This window comes from Cyprinus carpio, chromosome A21, assembly GCF_018340385.1.
Source record: "Cyprinus carpio isolate SPL01 chromosome A21, ASM1834038v1, whole genome shotgun sequence".
NCBI lineage: Eukaryota > Metazoa > Chordata > Actinopteri > Cypriniformes > Cyprinidae > Cyprinus > Cyprinus carpio.
In genome coordinates this window covers 14,955,825-14,972,480 of record NC_056592.1, presented here as the reverse complement: position 1 = coordinate 14,972,480, position 16,656 = coordinate 14,955,825, and the positions used below count along the sequence as shown (strand labels likewise).

Here is a 16,656-nt window from a genome sequence, read left to right as displayed (position 1 = left end):
GTTGATTTGATTTCAGATTAATGTTTTGTAATAACTAAAACTAGTTACTTTAAATTAGTCTTGTGTAGAATAAAGGTTTAATATCTAGCTGGATAAATCAAAGCACACTGGTTCTGTTGGCTTGATTCTCGGTTCTTGGCATCAATAAGAAGGAGTGGCTTGTGTTTGTGCTGGTTGATAATGTCGCTGACCTGATCGAAAGTCTGCCAAAAACAATCAATAGTGTTACAACTTTGGTCGTTATGCATGTAGCTAAGATTACAGACATAAAAAACAACAGTTTTAATACCTCATAGGATTTCAGACCAGTGCCTAGCATGAAGCCATCTTGATTTCTGCGGATCTGTATGTTGTAAACTTTATCCTGGTACAGGACCACAAGCGTGTAGGGCTGGTTTGAAGATCGATTTGAACTGTCTCGCACAAGGAACGTCCCATCCTGACAGAGGGCACATTTCAACAGATTAACTTTGAATGACATTTTTATTCCCTAAAGTTGTTTTTAGTGTCATATAGTTCATTTGAACACAATGGTCTCACCCGGTTAACTCTTCTGAGGCAGTTCTCTGCCTCACCTCGGGAGACCTGACCCACATACCAAGCTGGATCCATGTCCTATAAATAGAGAAATAATAGTATTAGGGCTGACAGTGTCTGTTTTCTCTGTAATTATCTAAGAAAATAATGATTTATGAAATCCTAATATTTTACAAAGACATAATAGTGATATAAACAAAATTCAGCGTAGAACAGACTGCTATTTCTTTATCGGAACACTTGCTCACCGGATGCTCTGCAGTGAATGGGTGCCGTCAAAATGAGAGTATAATAAATAGACTAATAGAAACATAACAATAATCCACAAGACTCCAGTCCATCAATTAATGTCTACTGAAGAGCAAAGCTGTTTCCAGCTGAAAGCTCAATTTTTTAACTTCAAACCATTGCTTTTAGCTAAAATATCTATAATATTGCAGTCACCAGTTAAAAAGACATCTTGTCTAAATCCGCAGAGAAATATGCACATATCAAACATCATTTGTAAGTGAAAACAGTCCAAAACAGTTTTAAACAAAAACAAATAAGTTGGAGGGTTTTGATGTGACAGAACAACAAGGTGAGGAAGTTAAAGAACTGGAGGAAGTGTTATTATAGATTATAGACTCATATTTTGGTCGGAAGTGATAGTTTAAAATTAAAAAGCATTAATGATGGATTTGTGAGCTTATCATTTCACAAGTTGTTAATTGATGGACTGGAGTCATGTCGATTATTGTGATGTTTTGATCAGCTGTTTGGACTCATTCTGACGGCACCCATTCACTGCAGAGGACTCATTGGTGAGCAAGTGATCTGTTTCGATGAAGAAACAAACTCATCTACATCATGGATGGCCTTAGGGTGAGAACATTTTCAACAAACTTTACTTTTTGGCTGAACTGTTCCTTTAAAGCATGGGTGTCAAACTTAATTCCTGGAGGGCCGGAGCCCTGTAGAGTTTTGTTCCAACCCTGCTTCAACACACATACCATGTAGCTGTCAAATAAGCCTAAAAAGATTTAATTAGTTGGATCAGGTGTGTTTAAATAGGGTTGAATCTGTTGGAATTGAGTTTGACAACCCTGCTTTAAACCATACAAGAAAATAGACTCCAGTAGCACTTCAAAGGAAATGCAATACCAAGGTGCCATCTGCTGGTTGATGTGTATTGTTTTTGTTGGTTTTAAGCATTTCAAGCTTTTGTGCCTGCTTTACGTGCTTGTCTGCTTTTTGTGGTTGTGGTGTTGGGGTTCTTGGGTTTTTTTTGTTTGCTTTCGTTCAACAAAATAAAGGATTGAATTAGTTATTTTCATTAAATGTATAGTAAAATTAATCAAACGAATGCAATGCACGCTTACCCTCCTGCAGTTTTCCCGGTAGTGATCGACTGGGGTGAACACTGTAAAATGTAACCGAAAAATAGTTAAATATAATGGAGTAACTAATATTTCTGAATATCTGGATTAATTCAGCACCCAGATAACACACGTGCATCTGCAAGATGTCTGTTAAAGATTGCGTTATCAGGAAAGCATCTCCTGTGTGCAAACATCTGATAGATGTATTTAAGATAGGCCTATCAGTTTTACATCGAAACTGACATTTTCTAAACGTCTATTTGACATCTGATAGGAAACACTGTATATATGTAGGCTATTGCAGAGCAGCAAACACTTTCTAAAAAATATGTCTTGCAGATATTAATGCAGATGTCTGTGATGTATGTGTGCTATCAGGGCAGTAGCTTCTTGAATAATATGAAATCTGACCACCTACAGTCAGTCTTCTCATTTTAATACATACTTGTCTGTTTGATAGGACTGTCCGTGGGTTCCCGGCGGTCTTGGTGAAAGGTTCCTAACGTGCATTGGGAATGTGTTGGAGTTGTGCCTAGCAGCTGTAAGAATTACAGAGTGTTGAAACATAAAACTTAATTAGGTTTTTTTCTTTACTGATAATAAAACTTATTATAACCATCTCATCAACATATATAAACACACACACAATATGGATAAAGTTACTTACTGTCATCACGAAACTGTTGAAGAAAAAACATTAAATTTAAGTGTGAGTGATTGAAAATTTTGCAAGTTGCACAGACATATATATTTACACATATAAACATATATATATATATACATAAATTCTATATAATTTTTATATATATTTAATTTTATTTGTGTGTGTTTATTGTGTGATTTGTTTGTGTGTGTGTGTGTGTGTGTGTGTGTGCTTAATGTGATTACCTCCTTTCTGTGGTCAGGGTCAGGTTGTCTGTTGGAAAAGTAAGATACAAGTTACAGTGGCAGCTTTGTGAAAGAATGGTGCAGCGTAAAGTTATAATATATATATATATATATATATGAATTTGACCTGTTCTGAGAGCCTGGTGTAACAGAAGAGGCACTTCTGCGCACCCCTAGAGGAGGAAGTGAGGGTTTGGGAATTCTCATTGGTTCTCCTGGTGGCTCCACTGCCGGGAGTCTGATAAAAGCGAATGAAATAAAGGCAAATGAAAACATCCCAAAAAATGTATGACAAATTTGATTTAGTTTTTTCCAAAACAAAGAAATTCACAGTAATTTGCAGCAATATTCTGTGTACACATATGTAAGAGAGAATATGTGCGAGAGAATCTTTTGAAATAGTAAATTATACTACTAAATATTGTCATGCTAAATGCACAAGTGCAGTTATTTCTGTTGTATTTATAAAAGAGGAAATTAAAGGAAACCACCGTACCTTCTTGGCAGTTGACCAGTCTACAAAAAAAAGAAGAGAGAAATACCATTTTACAGAACCACTGAATAGTAAAGTTATTATGGTGTAGTATATACAAAAAAATCTAAATGAAACTTTGAAATGGAAAGACTAAATATTAGGAAAAATGTGTGTGTGTGTGTACACACAATTTTAGGAAGATGTTAGGAAAAAAAATGTCATTCATATTTCAAGCATGGAAGTTATTATTATGTTGTATGTTGTAATAATCATAGTAGTAATAATCGTAGTAATAACAATATTCATTGTATATTATATATTCATTCGAACAGTTATAAATATTTATAAAACACACACAATCTAATATATACTTATATATTGTTATACATAATGATATATTTATTTATTAATATAGCTAATCGTGATATTTATTCATCTATTCTTAAAAATAATATATAATTAATTGATTGTTCAAAAATGAAATGTTCAGTAAATGCAATTTTAAAAAAAAATGACTAAGGCACATAGTGGTGAATTCTATTTCGAGGCAGGAAAAAATAAACTTACTCTGTCAAGCGAGCATGTGACTCTTCCACCTGTGAAGACACAATACAGTCTAAGTGTTGTTAAAACATATAATTACAATACAGTTTAGAATCAAAGCCTTCCCTTTTGACACTGCCTACATTATCTTTCTTGATTGCTTTGACACCAGATCATATCAAAGTAATCTGAATTGCATTATTTCTCAATTATTATTTGCTAAAAGTGACCTGCTACAGCTGCAGGCTGGTTTCTGTCCAGAGCTCCTGGCTTTTTACTGCGGTCCACGGCAGGTGCTATAAGAACACAGAACGGTAGAAACAACATATAGAAAAAGTGGATAGGTTCAACAACATCACACCCAGTTCATCTTTCACTAAAAATAAGAATACTTTCCTACCTGGGGATCTTTTTAGGGGCCGCTCTTCTCTCATAGGCAGTCCAACCTATCGATTATAATATTAAATATAGAGTTTATTGCAAAGAAGTCTCAAAAAATGAAAATCAGAGATGAAGAGGGACACATGCTGTTTGGAAATGTGAAGTATTTGAAGTTTGACGCTTTGAAGGTGTGTGGGAGGGTGAGGGGGTTGGGGGCTCGGGAGGGACAGGCGGTTGACTTCTGCTCACTCCACGTGTGCGGTTATTATCTGATAAAACAAGGAATCCTATCATTTTTCCAAAAGACTCAGACAACAGTAGGAGAAAGTGGAAAAGTGTCCAGTTCTGCATACCAATATAATCGCTGTTTTCCATGGGTTTTGCGGGGCAGATCTGGGCCGTGTCTTCATTAGGCTCGGTTGGCGGAGGCTCATAGCTGTTGTCGCTGTCTGACCCCTCCTCTGGGGACTCATAGTCTCCACCGCTAGCTTCACCTTCATCGTTCGAATCAGGATTCTCGTAGTCATCATCACTCTCTTAAGGAAGGAATACACACGCTCTGCCAGTCAGATGTGATACTGATCACTTCAAAACAGTTTTAAACACAAATACGAGACTTACAAACTCTTCAGAGTCCCACGCTTGATCCTCATGATGCTCAACTGGAAATAACAAGAACAAACATCTTCTAGACACTCTTTAAAAGTGTAATTTGTAGCATATTGAATATATTGAATATACTTTATATCATACCTGGTGGTTGTGGGTAGCTGGGAACTGGTGATGGCCTGTTACAAAACACTAAGGATAATTAGTTGTATGCTGAAGAAAAAAAAGAGTTGCTCAAAAGACATTTTTCAAGATATCTTCTTTTGTGTTTCTGCAGAAGAAAGTTCGTTTTCAGGCTTGGAACGACATGAGGGTGAGTTAATGATGACAGGATGTTAATATATGGGACAACAAACCTTTAAAAGTTCAACAAGAACATAAATGTGTTGTCTGGATGACCACATACTTATAGAGTCATATAGTAACCAAAAACATTGGGGTCAGTACTTCTATTCTGCAAGGACGCTTTAAATTGATAAAAAATGACGAAATATAAAAATCATACGAATGCTGTTCTTTAGAACTTTTTAATCATCAAACAATCTTAAAAAAAAGTTTCCACAAAAATGTTCAACATTGATAATAATAAGAAATGTTTCTTGAGCAGCAAATCAGCATAATTATTAGTATGATTTCTGAAGGATCATGTGACACTGAAGAATTTCAGCTTTGCCATCACACATTTGAAATGTATTCAAATAGAAAACAATCAGCAATTTCACAATATTACAGAATTGTTTTTGCTGGTTTTGATCAAGAAATGCTGCCTTGGTAAGCATAAGAGACTTCTTTCTTAAACATTAAGAAATTCTTACAGACCCCAAACTTTGAATGTTAGTGTACATAATATTTCACATATATAACACAAGATTTGTGATGGTAGAGATGTACTGGCCTTATCATTGGAATCGGCGGAAAGATCCTCTTCTTGTTGATTTCCTGACAAATTTTGGAGATAAGCCTAAAAATTTTAGAAAACACCAGTTTCAAATCCTCAAAGTGTAACTACCATTACTGGCAAATGATTGATAAGTAGGCGTTTTTAGAGAAAGAACAGAATGTAATTATTGCTTTATGTACTGGCTGAGGGTTCAGCTCAAGCAGGATGTGGTAACAGAGCCATAATTTTCTGTCCCCGTTTCTGTGCACCTGACAATGCTTAAAAAAACAACAAGAATCACTTTACCACGAAGTCACTGTCACATACCTAAAGCCAAATATGCTTTTGGGGAAAAATCAATAACATCTGCTTATTTATGTGTTATTGAGGTGTGGGTGTTTTCAGCCATTCGCACCAAACATGCTCTGCAAACCAGTTTCTGCATCAGCGTAATGGTTTCTGCCACATCTGCTTCTCTGGTTTATCTTTCCTGTGCAGTGTTTCCTTTTATTGTCACTATGTCATTGATGGTGTTCTTGCACATTTCTACCTGTTTGTATACTTTTTACACTATAAAATACTATGGCAACATGATGAGCTACAGTTGTTTTTGAAAGATTTTAAAGCACAGTGACTGTATTTTTCAAATAAATAAATAAATAAATACTGTGGATATGATATATTTTTGTTTTTTTAATGGCAAATCATTTTTTGTGTTTTTTATATTGTTTTATTTAATCATGCGATTTAAACAGTATAGACTAAGAAAAAAGAATGAGAAATATACAGAATAAGCACACAAAATACAATCGGTACTTACGGTGCATGAAGCTTAGGGAACTTTTGAAGGTCGTTGTCAGACATACTCTGAAAAAAAAAAATATACAGACTGTTTTTAAATTAATTTATCAAACTGGCTGTGTACGTATATGCCTTGCCAAAGAAAGTCATCATTTGGATTCAAATAAGCTAATACTGATTAATGATTAATATGTTTCTGGCATATTGTGTGTTTTGCAACAATTCTTTTAACCCTTACTGCTGTACAGTACAGCTTTTAATTTTTTAATCATTCATGTTGGAAGATGCACCCATGTCCATATTCCAAAATGACAATGGCAAGATTCATAAGGCCCAAAAATTGAGAAATAATAGTTAAGTTAGCACGAGGAACAATTTTCATTTTTCTGAGCTTAACCCTTTTAAAAGGATGTGCCGGAGTTGACTTTAAAGAGTGGTTTGAATCTCATATTGTCAATACAAGATCTCAGCCAAAAATGAATGCAACTCTTGATGGAAATAAATATTTGGATGTTGCACATCATTGTCGAAACAATGGCACAACTAATGCACAGTTATTGCTAAAGGCTGTCCAATGAAATATTCAAATGTGCGAATTTTTTGGACTGGCATTGTAAAGTCTACTCAAGCACATCCCAAAGGCTTTCAGTGGGGTTTAGATCAGGACTCTGTGATGGCCAATCTTTCTCAGTCTGAACCCGATGAATCTTGTCATTGTCATCCTGGAATACGTATGTGGGTACTTCTTTTGACACGGTTGTTTGAGAAATAAACTGCTATGCACTGCATCAGTTAGGGTTTAAAACATATTCATCACTGCATTCATGATTCAGTCCTTCGAAATCATTTGAAGGATCGTTTGAACATACATATAAACACGAACAAACACATTTAGAAGCTTTACTTTGTTATTTATTTCTGATTGATTAGGAGTAGGTCATTTAGAAATAGAAGTTAGGAGAATTCAGAGTTCTTGGTAGTTTTTAGAAGTTAGCAGTTTACTTGGTGGTTCATTTCTAATAACAGCACTTCCTGAATCGCAGGATCAAGGAAAACAATGATACAACACTGAGTCAGACCGCAGATGTCTATTTTGTAAAGGGACATTTTTGTATGAATATAAATGTTTAACAAAATTTTGTTAAAAGCTAAAAATGTTTACAAATGTGAACACAAATTCATAGGGCCAAAAATAGCAAATTATGACATACAAAATGATGACATGTTCTAAAATGGTCAATTCTGCTTTCTGAACGCCTCTTGAATTTCATGAATTTCCCCTCCTTGCTGTCTGTGATCAGAACAGACCTGTGACACAGTTTTGGGTTGTGACCCACCAAAAGTGCTGGACTCAGGTTTTAAAGGGGTACATACCAGGAACCTTTGGCCACTGATGCTATACCGTGTCACAACCTTATCACACCCAGTTAGATTCCGCTAAAGATAATCAAAAAGAAAGTATGTCAGTTGAATTTACAGGCTCACAGACATAACCGTATCTCCTACAAAAACAACATAATTGAATATTAAATATAATTAAATATCAAACATAGGTCTGTAGTACATGCAATGCTATTAAAGATTCAGGAATGCTACAAATATCTCTCATTTATCGGTACTAGATAGTATCAAATTTGTAACTGTGCTAAACATCTATAAAAGAAACATTTTGATTGCAATAGATATGTTTTCAATTTCACTATATATTTTACATTGAAACATAGAAAGAGAAAGCAACTTACTTTCTTCAGAAAGTCTGCTAACCGTTGTGAATCCCAGCTGAGAACCTCCGATTTGGATGGCAAACTTTCAGAATTCATTATTCCAAATGCACTACACTTACTTATGAATATCAAATCCCAGATACCACAAGCATTGAAAAAAAATTACTTATGTATATCAGTTAGATGATACTGTGAGTGTTGATGTGTATAATTTGAACATGTGGATGCTGGTGACAAATCAAAAAAAAGAAGAAAAAAAAAAAAACGTCAAACAAGAAAATAAATCAAAAGAGATAATAATTTAGTCACAGAATCACTCAGTTTCAAATGTAGAAGTGGGAGAATTACTCAAATTTCTACCAACATTTTCAAAAATATCTAAAAAGCCCAACACCCTGGATTTGCCTGAGCACAGTATAAAAAGAAAGAATGACATCCACTTCCCCATAGACTTCCTGTTAATGATTGTTGTGACAAACAGGGGAAGTACGGCCCCTTCATGAAAAAAAAAAAAGAAGTTATTTCTTAATTTAGTTATAATTCATCTTCATCCCTCAGACAGATATAGGCTATAAGCACTGGACATAATGAACTACTGGACTCAATCTTGTGTTCAGTTTAGTGTTTGCTAAGATCCTAGACACACAAAAAAAGTTTAAAACTCCATTATTATATTTAAATTATTTGCCTCATTATCTACATCTTGCCAGTTCCACATCACGTGATTCCTAAATTTTGGTTTTGAATTTTGATAAACACAAGCAAAGAAGGCTTTCTTTGGGAAAAGAATTGATAAAATACCATTTAGAAGTTCACAACATAAAGCCGTAATTTTATTATAGCCATTTTTAAGTTTTATCTTTTAGTTCAGAGCTTTATTTGCAATTAGTTGATGCTTCCCATGTTATTTATTTTGCTTATTTAATTATAGATTTAACGACTGATAAGAAACAGCTATTTTTATCACTTTCATTTAACTTCATCTTAACATTTTTTCTTAAGGTAAACCTGGTTAAACTGTACAATTTCTGTAGCATGCTTTATTTTAAAATGATTGTATGCAGTTATTTACCAACTAAGAACCACATCTGCAAAAGAAACCGATCAAAAGTCAGATTGTGTGAATGATTATGTGGATCGTGACCTGCAACACGGGTGGCTGCTTCAGTCCCTGAACTGTTCGCATTTAACACCCACAACTGGAAACTATGAGTTTCAAGCTTTCAGTTGCTCCTGTTGTAGGGGTTAGTTCATGGAAATATCTCGGTAAATGTGCTTGCATCACTGAATATCCAACTTTGATGTAGCTGTAAAGTGTATTTGATTCACAAAGCTGTAAACGGATGTTCAAATATGATTATCATATAACTTGATGTCATACACCAAAATATAATACCCCTGTCTTGTCGCAGTTATTTCCATTTCCTGGCTGCTTACGAAGAAGAAGGTGGTTCAGTGGGTGTATTAAAATCTTTTTGAGTTTTGAGGGCAAAGTCGTCGGTTTTGACTCTCATCCAGTTGTTTAGATGTCAATAATGTTTTAAGGAGCTCCCACACTGAATTCTGTTGTAACATCACTTGGACTTTATTTTAGTGGAAACTATCGTTAGGATACATTGTACATTTTTGCAGTGACACTAAAAACACTCTTTTTCTTCTTTATTGCTAATTTTAAATACAATTACTTGTTTATTACTCTCAATGTTTTCGGAGATCACAAACCTGTCACTGATGCTGTTTTTCCTCATTTTTGATACAACAGACATGTTATATTTCCTCTTTATCTATGCACAATGGCATTCATAGGCTAATGAAAGGACAGAACCCTCTGGCAACATATGTTTGTCTGTGTACAGCTGAGCCGCTTCCCTTTACAAATGAACATTTTGGCTAGTCTTTTTATTGGAACATTTGTTGTGAATTTGCATTTTTAATTGACAAGGTCTATGCGAAATTATTTAGAATTGTAGGTGCTGACTTTTGATTTATTTCGTTTTATTGATTATTTTGCCAGATGTACATTTTCATTTGCATTAGTAAATTTATGGGACACAATAGCACCGCCAGGTGGTGATGTACTATATAAATCAATAGCGGTTAAAACTTTTCCTTTACTTTTGGTAATTAATCAAGTTAGAAATGCTTAATTATTGAATTAAGTTGTCATTATATAATTGTCATTATATGTGATATGTGCTTATGTAAAGTAAATAAAGCTTCTGTAACAGATGTCATAAAAAAACTAATAAATCCATATTCTATTTACATACATTCACATAAAGAAATCTTTAGTTCATCTTTAGTTCTTTATCATGGCCATAGTTAGTATTGTTGTAAGGTTTTTAGTCAATGTTTTAATGTAAAACAACCATAAATTACAATCTATCTGTCTCCTTATAATAATAATAATACAAATGCTCTATAATTACAACTTTAACGCTGGGGAATAGAAGCATCAAGTCTTGAGGTTTTATTGTTTTAATTTGAACCTTTTCGGTTTCATTGTTTGAAAGGTATAAGACGGTAACTTCAGACACAACTCATAAAACATTTATGCATATGCAGCCCTATTTACACTTTTTTGTTTATTCTTGTTGATGGTATAGGGGTGTATTTAGACAGAGTTATGCTAATGTTCTATGATCAAGGGCCAAGAACAGGTTACCCACCACATGTGTTGAATCAGAGGTATTTAACAGAATTTGTGATAAAAAAAAAAAAAAAAAGCTGTGTGGTCCTGTAAAGCAATAATGAAGTTCTTGAAAATTTTCATTCAGTTCAGGGATACCTATTCACAGAAGACCCCGGTGAGCAAACTTTTAAAATGAGTGATCAGTGGCCTTTTTTGGAGGATCCAAAACCTGAGAATCCCATCACAGCAGCCATTTCATCATCATCTTCAAAGTTGAGATCATCTTCTGCCTTTCTTTTCTTTTCCTTTTGCTTTTCTTTCCTGTAGGCTTTCGCTTTCTCCTCTAACAACAGAATGAAATAATTAGTATAGGTTATGAACTCTTGAGATATACTCTTGCCAGAAAAAAAGTACTTTCTATGAAGCCCATATTTATAAAACATTATAGGGGTATACTTAAGGCATTATAATTAATGCATAATGCATTATATAAAAAAAACCTTAACAAAAATCTGCTAACACTTTATTTTGATGCTTCACCAACAGACATTCTACTGACTAAAAGCAACTTTGCAACTACGTCAACTTATTCTACCAACCCTAACCTTAGTCTACTAATACTCTAATGAGAGTTAATTGACAGGTAATTGTAGAGTAGCTTATAGTCAATAGACTATTTATACCCCTTCATTTTTTTCACATTATGTTGCTGATAAACTTCTTTAAATTAAAATTTTTTCCACATCTACACTCCATGCACCATACTGACAAAGCAAAAACAGAATTGTCACAACTTCATAAATTAATTAAAAATAAAACACTGAAATAAGTACATTGCATAACTATTCATACCCTTAACTAAATATTTAGCACCTTTACAGTCTCAAGTCTTTTTTGTTTGATGCAGCAAGCTTTGCTCATCAGCATTTGGTGATTATCTGTCATTCTTCTCCCCATCTCTTCACCTCTCAAGCTCTGTCAGGTTGGATGGGGGCAGATGCACATTTTCAGGTTTCTCCAGTAATATTTGATTGGGTTCAAGCTCAGGCTCTGGCTGGACCACTCAAGGACATTCACAGAGTTGTCTATAAATCACTCTTGCTGTGTGTTTAGGGTCATTGTGCTGTTGGAAGATGAACCTTTTACCCAGTTTGAGCTCCTGAATGCTCTGGACTGGGTTTTCATTAAGGCCATCTCTATATTTTGCTGCACTGAGGGCTCCTTCTACTCTGATGAGTCCCTCAGTCCCTGCCGCTGAAAACAGCCCCACAGCATGAGGCTGCTACCAGCACACTTTATTTTTGGGATGTTACTCTGCAGGTGATGAGCAGAGCTGGTTTCCTTCAAACATGATGCTTAGAATTGAGGTTCATCAGACCAGATAATCTTGTTTCTCAGAGTCTGAGGGTCCTTTAGGAGCTTTTTTTGTAAATTCCAAGCATGTTTTTATGCATCTTAACTGAAGAGAGGATTGAGTTTGGCCACACTGCCTTAAAGACTGGATCGGTGGAGTGTTGCAGTGATGTTTGTCCTTCTGTAGATTTCTTCTATCTCCACATATGATCGTGGAGCTCAACTAGAGTGACCATCAGGTTCTTGGTCACCATTTAGACCAAAGCCCTTCTCCATCAGTTGCTCAGTTTGGCCAGGAGGCCAGCTCTATAAGGAGTCCTGGTTGTTTCAAACTTCTTCCATTAAGGGTAACAGAGACTACATGCTTCTGTGACCCTTCAGTGAAGCAGACTTTTTTCTGAACTCTTCCACAGATGTGTGGCTTGATGTTTCTGAGCTGTACAGGCAGTTCTTTTGACCTCAGTGCTTGGTTTTTGCTCTGATATGCATTATCAGCTGTTAGACCTATTATTAAGACGTGTGTGCCATCCCAAATCATACCCATTCAACTGAATTGGGCACGTTAACTTCACTTGAAATGTAGTAACATCTACAAGCAAAATGCTAAATTTTAACTGTCCCAGATAAGAATACTTATGCAATGGAAACATTTTAGTTAAATATTTTTAATAAATTAAACAAAGATGTTAAAAACCTGTTTTTTTTTGCTTTACAATTATGGTGTATGGAGTGTAGATTGTTGTGGGGAAAATTTACAGCAGTTTAACATAAGGCAGCAACAAAAACATGAAAAAAATAAAGGGGTATGAATTCATTCGCAAGGCACTGCATATATATATAAATATATATACATATAACACATTGCATTTTTTTAATTTGAAAGTATTACAACAGAGCTTAAACTAGCTCACAGTAAAATTAACATTAACTTCACAGGAAACACCCAACCTCTCCTAACCACTCACAAGATGTAATAAGATACCGTGCAGCTCTTTAATAAACAATGTCAAGTTATGAGATAATCCATTACTAATTTAGTGGATTTAATATGCTCTTTAATAAACAATGTCAAGTTATGAGATAATCCATTACTAATTTAGTGGATTTAATATGGTGTTTATTGAGTGTTATAAATAATCATACTCTAAAAAGTTAGAAGCACAAAGGCCTAAGTATTTTTGTTGTTTTTTTGTTTTTTTTTGTGTTGTATTGACTTAAGAAAACCCCTATAAAGTATTTTAAATACGGGCTTCATAGAAAGTGTTACCAAAAATTCTTCAAGGGATAGTTCACCCTAAAATGATAATTTGCTGTTAATTTTTTTGTTAACCTCTTTACACAAATTCAGGATGTAGGTGATTTAGTTTATTTAGTTTATTAATTAGGAATTGTGATGAATTTAGCTAAAACCATTGTCTTTTGTGTATGATTAATAAGATTCAGAGGCTTAAGGGTACTAAAAATAAAAATAAAAAAAGCATATTCAGTTGTGGCCAAATTTTATATACACTTTGTGACTCATAAATACGAGTCAGAAGCTCTACAGAGTAAAAAAATAAAAATAAAAAAAGTGTTATGTGCTGTTTTCTGGAGAGAATTTGCGAATAAAGTCGTAGTTTTTTTATTTTTTGGTCAAAATGTATTTTTCGATGCTTCAAAAAATTCTGAATAAGATATTTACTTCTTTGATATATTTAAGACATTCTCAATGGAGGGACAGAAAGCTCTGTATTAATAGATAAGCGCCTGGTCTGTGACATTTTCAGAAACATCCCTTAGGTAAGAATGTTGTAAATAATTTTATGTTTCATGAGAATGATTGTTTTTTAAGGTAAGAATTTTGTATATGTTTTTTTTTTTTTTTCATGGACTGATTGTTTGTTTTAATTAGTAAGACATATATATGATTTTTTTTTTTGCTGCTGACTTGCATTTTGTTTATATAAAAAGATAGCGTTTTGAAGAAAAGTCACCCACATTTTGGATGGCCTGCGGTTTAAATAAAAACATAGCACTGACCAGCAAATACATTTTGAATTTTGGGAGGACTATCACTTATGAATCACCAAAGACCATTGAAGAAAAGATTTTTGGATTTTTGGTCAGCAAAAATTTTTGTAATATTTTATGTCATGAGTAAAATAACAGCAAATTTGAATCTTTGGTAGAAATATATTTTTGATTTTATTTATTTTTGTTTGAATTTCACATGTTGATAAATGAACCTCAATTTCAACACTGACCTCCTCTCTCAACTCCTTCATTCGTTCCTCAAAATCGTACTCCTTCTGCTTTTCCTCCAGCTTTTTCTTGTTAACTTCAAAACGTTTTTTAACTTGGTCCAATGAAGAGCGCTCTACTCGCATGGACATTCCCAGGTTTCTCTGATCTGTGCAATGCAAAAGAAGTTTTTCAAAATACAAGGATTTGTACAGATAGAGTGTAAAAATATGAATAAATGCTAAATGTGTTACATTTATAACATGTAATACGAATGTGTTGCATAAAATAAAAGTACAAAGACCGCAATACTTACGTTTTTTACCATTGATATGATCCAAGAAATTTATGGAATCTTTTACTACACAATCACAGACATTGCAGTAGTACCTGGGAGGAAGGAGATGCATAATTATATCAACAGAAATAGCACAATGCCTTCAAATATTGTCAACCAAAAAAAAAAAAAACATTCACAATTTTTTTGTATCAAATATTGCAATTTAATTTAGACTTTTAATCACCATTTTGACATAATATTTGCTTATACTTTACATTCTTAAATGCATTTTGGTTTTATGAATTTTAATTTGAAACATTTCAAAAGGAAACCCATAAAGCAAGAAAGATGTTGACTATCAGCTGTAGTAGTAGTTACGGCTTTATTGACAATATTTGCGGACACCATATCTTTACATAAATCGTGCTTTCTGCAGTTCAGAAATCACACGTTCACCTCGTGATTTCATCGAGATTTTGATTAATCGCACAGCCCACTCACTTGTTCATCAACTCTAACTGATGTAGTCATAGTACAGTCATTGCATAGCAGATACCCACCCTCCCATCTCAGCCTGTGGTGTGGTCTTTGTGATGACGAGGGTCTTCCCCAGTTTTGACTCCAGATCCACTTTATAATCTCTGTGGCGGAGAAGCTCCCGCTTGACGGGGGGCACAGGCTTGCCTAGAGAACAGAAAAGATGGATAACATATGAAATACCACTATTAATTATTTACTTGGATTAAATATTGTCCGTTTATTTACCCCTATGTGACATTCTCACATTAAATGTAATAAATGTATTCTTTCAGTAAAGCGTATACACTGAAAAACTGAATATATATATATATATATATATATATATATATATATATATATATATATATATATATATAAGTAGTCTATATATATATATATCATATATACATATTTATTATACATATATACACACACACACACACACACACACTATATACATACACACATATATATTATACACATATATATATACACACACACACATATATATTGAAAGGTTACATATTGTTTTGCTTACCATCTTTTTTCATATTCACCTTTGTCCCATTTACGACGAAAATCATTCTTGGACTACAAGAACAAACAGATGCTGTTATAAACTTGTTAAACAAAGCACTAACATCAGCTTTATTCAGAAATCTGCGGAAACTGCAGAGAAAAGCGTGTGCACAAGAGCGAACATTAATAAACCCCGTCTGATCATATTGATAGTTCAACAAGGCTGTCAGTCAGCAGTACTAGAGATAGCAGATTGCTAAACGTCTCATAGTTCAAATATATCCGTTTTCTTGTGTTTGTATACGACAACAAAAACAAAACCATCTGTCGACACAAGCTAGTTTTCCTTTTTCCCCAGGAACCACGACATCTACACTTTTAAAAGAGGAAATTAAGAACAGCTTTCGTGCTTAAATAATGGTCAAAGAAAGCGGACAGACTTATATTTTAAACAAAGAAACTAATCTTAACAGAAATTTCTTACCCCGCTGCCAGACGCCATTTTGCTACCGTGATGCCGTAAAGCGTGTTGCTGTCGTAAACAAATGCAGTCGTAAACAAATGCAGTCGCTTCAGATTTCAAGTGTGGTGTGTGATGATGTCGTTATCTTGTGATGTTATATTTTAAACGCAATGTAAAATGGAAAAAAGAACTTTTAATATTAAAGAGGAATTTTCACGAATTGTTTTGTGTTTCAGAGCTAATTTATTATTTACATTTAGCTGAATAGGATAAAATAGTGTTGTTTAATGATAGATCCCACTGTGACAACTTACACTATAGCCTATATATAGTTATACCTATACCATCTGCCCGTTTTGTGGCCAAGACCACAAGAAATGTGTCTAAACCACTGATCTATAATAGAGATAGTTAATAATAGACCAGTGGTCTAAACAGAAATATTTACTGGAGACTGTTCGCTAGACATTT

At 34.1% G+C, this 16,656-nt stretch overlaps 2 protein-coding genes across 2 annotated transcripts; both read right to left on the bottom strand.

Annotated features, from left to right (window-relative positions):
• lcp2a (lymphocyte cytosolic protein 2a) lies at positions 1-8,356 on the bottom strand. The gene is made up of 20 exons (XM_042711486.1): positions 8,218-8,356; positions 7,850-7,912; positions 6,495-6,541; positions 5,690-5,755; positions 4,939-4,973; positions 4,807-4,847; positions 4,539-4,722; positions 4,358-4,454; positions 4,205-4,251; positions 4,035-4,100; positions 3,829-3,857; positions 3,283-3,302; positions 2,914-3,024; positions 2,787-2,814; positions 2,566-2,578; positions 2,344-2,437; positions 1,876-1,939; positions 541-615; positions 290-439; positions 1-203 (listed from the first exon to the last, which is right to left on the bottom strand). Exons 1-20 carry the CDS (start codon positions 8,293-8,295, stop codon positions 78-80), a joined length of 1,434 nt encoding a protein of 477 aa, XP_042567420.1. The 5' UTR covers positions 8,296-8,356; the 3' UTR covers positions 1-77.
• A 2,518-nt stretch (positions 8,357-10,874) lies between these two features.
• Positions 10,875-16,239, bottom strand: zmat2 (zinc finger, matrin-type 2). The gene is given in 7 exon segments (XM_042711018.1): positions 10,875-11,175; positions 14,428-14,573; positions 14,721-14,794; positions 15,245-15,368; positions 15,742-15,750; positions 15,752-15,794; positions 16,207-16,239. Coding segments are annotated over 7 exon segments (558 nt in total). The 5' UTR covers positions 16,225-16,239; the 3' UTR covers positions 10,875-11,031.
• Positions 16,240-16,656: the final 417 nt, after the last annotated feature.